This window comes from Myotis davidii, unplaced genomic scaffold, assembly GCF_000327345.1.
Source record: "Myotis davidii unplaced genomic scaffold, ASM32734v1 scaffold1050, whole genome shotgun sequence".
In the NCBI taxonomy this organism is placed as follows: domain Eukaryota; kingdom Metazoa; phylum Chordata; class Mammalia; order Chiroptera; family Vespertilionidae; genus Myotis; species Myotis davidii.
In genome coordinates, this window is record NW_006281836.1 from 52,008 (window position 1) to 54,173 (window position 2,166).

Genomic DNA, 2,166 nt, shown 5'->3' on the forward strand with positions numbered 1-2,166 from the left:
CATCACATTTCCCTGGGACTCTAGGAGCGAGAAAGGAAGGCCTCATGAGTGAGGCAGGAGAGGCCACCCTCACGGAGGTGGCCGCCTCCGACTCCCCCCAAGCCGGCTCCCCCGAAGCCGGCTCCCTCCAAGCCAGGAAGAAAGATCTGTCGTCCTTGGGAGGCGGAGATTCTGTCCAGGCCCTAGTCACCAGCCACCTCTGCGAAAAGTCCGTCCCCGAGGCCACCGTGGCAGCCGGCACTAAGGAAAAGGCGCCCAAGCAAGTGATCGCCAAGAGGGTGAGTGGATCCGTCAAGTGGTTCAATGTAAAGCACGGGTACGGTTTCATCCGCAGGCACGACACCCAGGAAGACGTGTTCATCCACCACTCGGCCATCACCCGGAACAACCCCCACAAGTACCAACGCAGCGTGGGGGATGGCGAGACCGTGGAGTTCGACGTGGTGCAGGGCAAGCAGGGCATTGAGGCTGCGAATGTGACCGGGCCAGGCGGCGCCCCAGTGGAGGGCAGCCGCTTTGCGGCGAACCGACGACCCCGCTTCCGCCGTGGCTTCCACACCCGCCATCGCGTGCCACAGCATCGCAGCGCCAGGGGCCCTGAGGGGGACTTCTATGGCTACGACTATGACTACCACTGCAACTACGACGACTACTACTACGACTGCGACGACTGCTACGACTATGATGACTACTACGGCTGCTACCACTACTACGACTACTACGGCTACTATGACTACGACTACCAGGGCAGCAGAGAAGACTTCGCCTTCGCCCAGGGCCAGAGGCGCCGCCTGCACCTGCACCGCCGCCCCCAAGACCAAAGGCTGAGGCGCTTTCCGCCCTTCCACAGGGCCCGCGCTGTGCCCCGCAGCCCTTCCGCCTTCGCTCCCGCCAGCCGCCCGCCGCGGGACGCCCAGCTGCCTGGGTCTGCACCAGCCGCCACGCCCGAGAGCTCACCACCACGCCGCAGGCTTGGCCTCAGCTACCGCTTGAGTCGCCCTAGGGGCCGAGGCATGGCCCCTGGGCCAAAGTCCTCTGAGCAGCTGGAGGCAGAAACCAAGGAGAGCGGGAGCGATGCTGGCTCTGCAGCCTGCGGCCCCAACAACCCCCTCCACGGCCAGCAGCAGCCACCTGGTGCCCAGGACCACAGCCCTGAAGGAGGAGAGGAAGACACCACCAGGAAGGACCCTGCTGGAAAACCCGCTTGCATTGACAATCAGAGCAGCACCTCAGAGGAGGACGCCGCAGTTGCAGATGCCACCTCTGCTGCACAGGCCCAGTGACACTCCTGTCCCCTCCCAGGGACTCCCTGGCCTGGGCTGCAGGTGATGTCCTCTTGAGGTGCCCTTGGCGCGACACAGTCAAACATCCATATTGACTGTTAGATTTATGCCCTGACAGAAAGACACAGCCCTTCCCCAAGGTCTCAAGATCAACGACAAGATCTGTATATTTCTGAACTCCCTCTTATCATCTGCGTTGGCAGTTTCTGTACACACACGCAACCCCCAACCCCCACCACCACCACCACATACACCCCCCCCACCACACACACACTCACCCTTCTGTATCCATTCTCTTAAAATATCTGACCAGGATCACAACTATGATTCTACATCCCCTGGTGAATTACATGGAGCACTTAAAAATATTCTTTCTAATGCAAAAACAAAGACCTGATATTGAAGATTATCTGACATTGTGTCATATTACTTACCTGAATGGTCATTTCCTCAATAAATCATTTCATGTTCATCTTATCTGTTATTGCCGTTGTCTGATTTTTTAAAAGCCTGCCAGCACATACCTACACTGAGACAGTCCTTTCAGTCCTTTTATCAGAACCAATTTTAGCAAACTTCATACCTGTCACTCTTTTTACAAGTCACAAACTTAAGACTAATTCTGAGCTTACGGATTGAACTTCTCGCGATATTCTAACAGATTAGAAATGGCCCCATCACTTTCTTTTTCTCCACCCCTTCCCACCCTGCAATTGAACAGTCAGTCTGCGTCAGTCCACCTACTCACACTTAATGCTTAGGTACTCTCTGAGGCAAAACACGGGAAAACTGAGCAAAACCTCATGACAAGCAAGACAATTTGGCTCTCTGAAAACAGAATTTGCTTCCTCTGTATTTTTTTCTTTCTGTGGATTTGACCTAA

General features: G+C 55.8%; 1 protein-coding gene across 1 annotated transcript; it reads left to right on the plus strand.

Annotated features, from left to right (window-relative positions):
• The first annotated feature begins 44 nt into the window (after positions 1 to 44).
• Positions 45 to 1,283, plus strand: LOC102764190 (Y-box-binding protein 3). Its single transcript, XM_006752598.1, has one exon. It carries the CDS (start codon positions 45 to 47, stop codon positions 1,281 to 1,283), a length of 1,239 nt encoding a protein of 412 aa, XP_006752661.1.
• Positions 1,284 to 2,166: the final 883 nt, after the last annotated feature.

Excerpts from the sequence above, each read along its gene's own strand:
- LOC102764190 (XM_006752598.1), top strand. The coding sequence starts at position 45 with ATGAGTGAGGCAGGAGAGGCCACCCTCACGGAGGTGGCCGCCTCCGAC.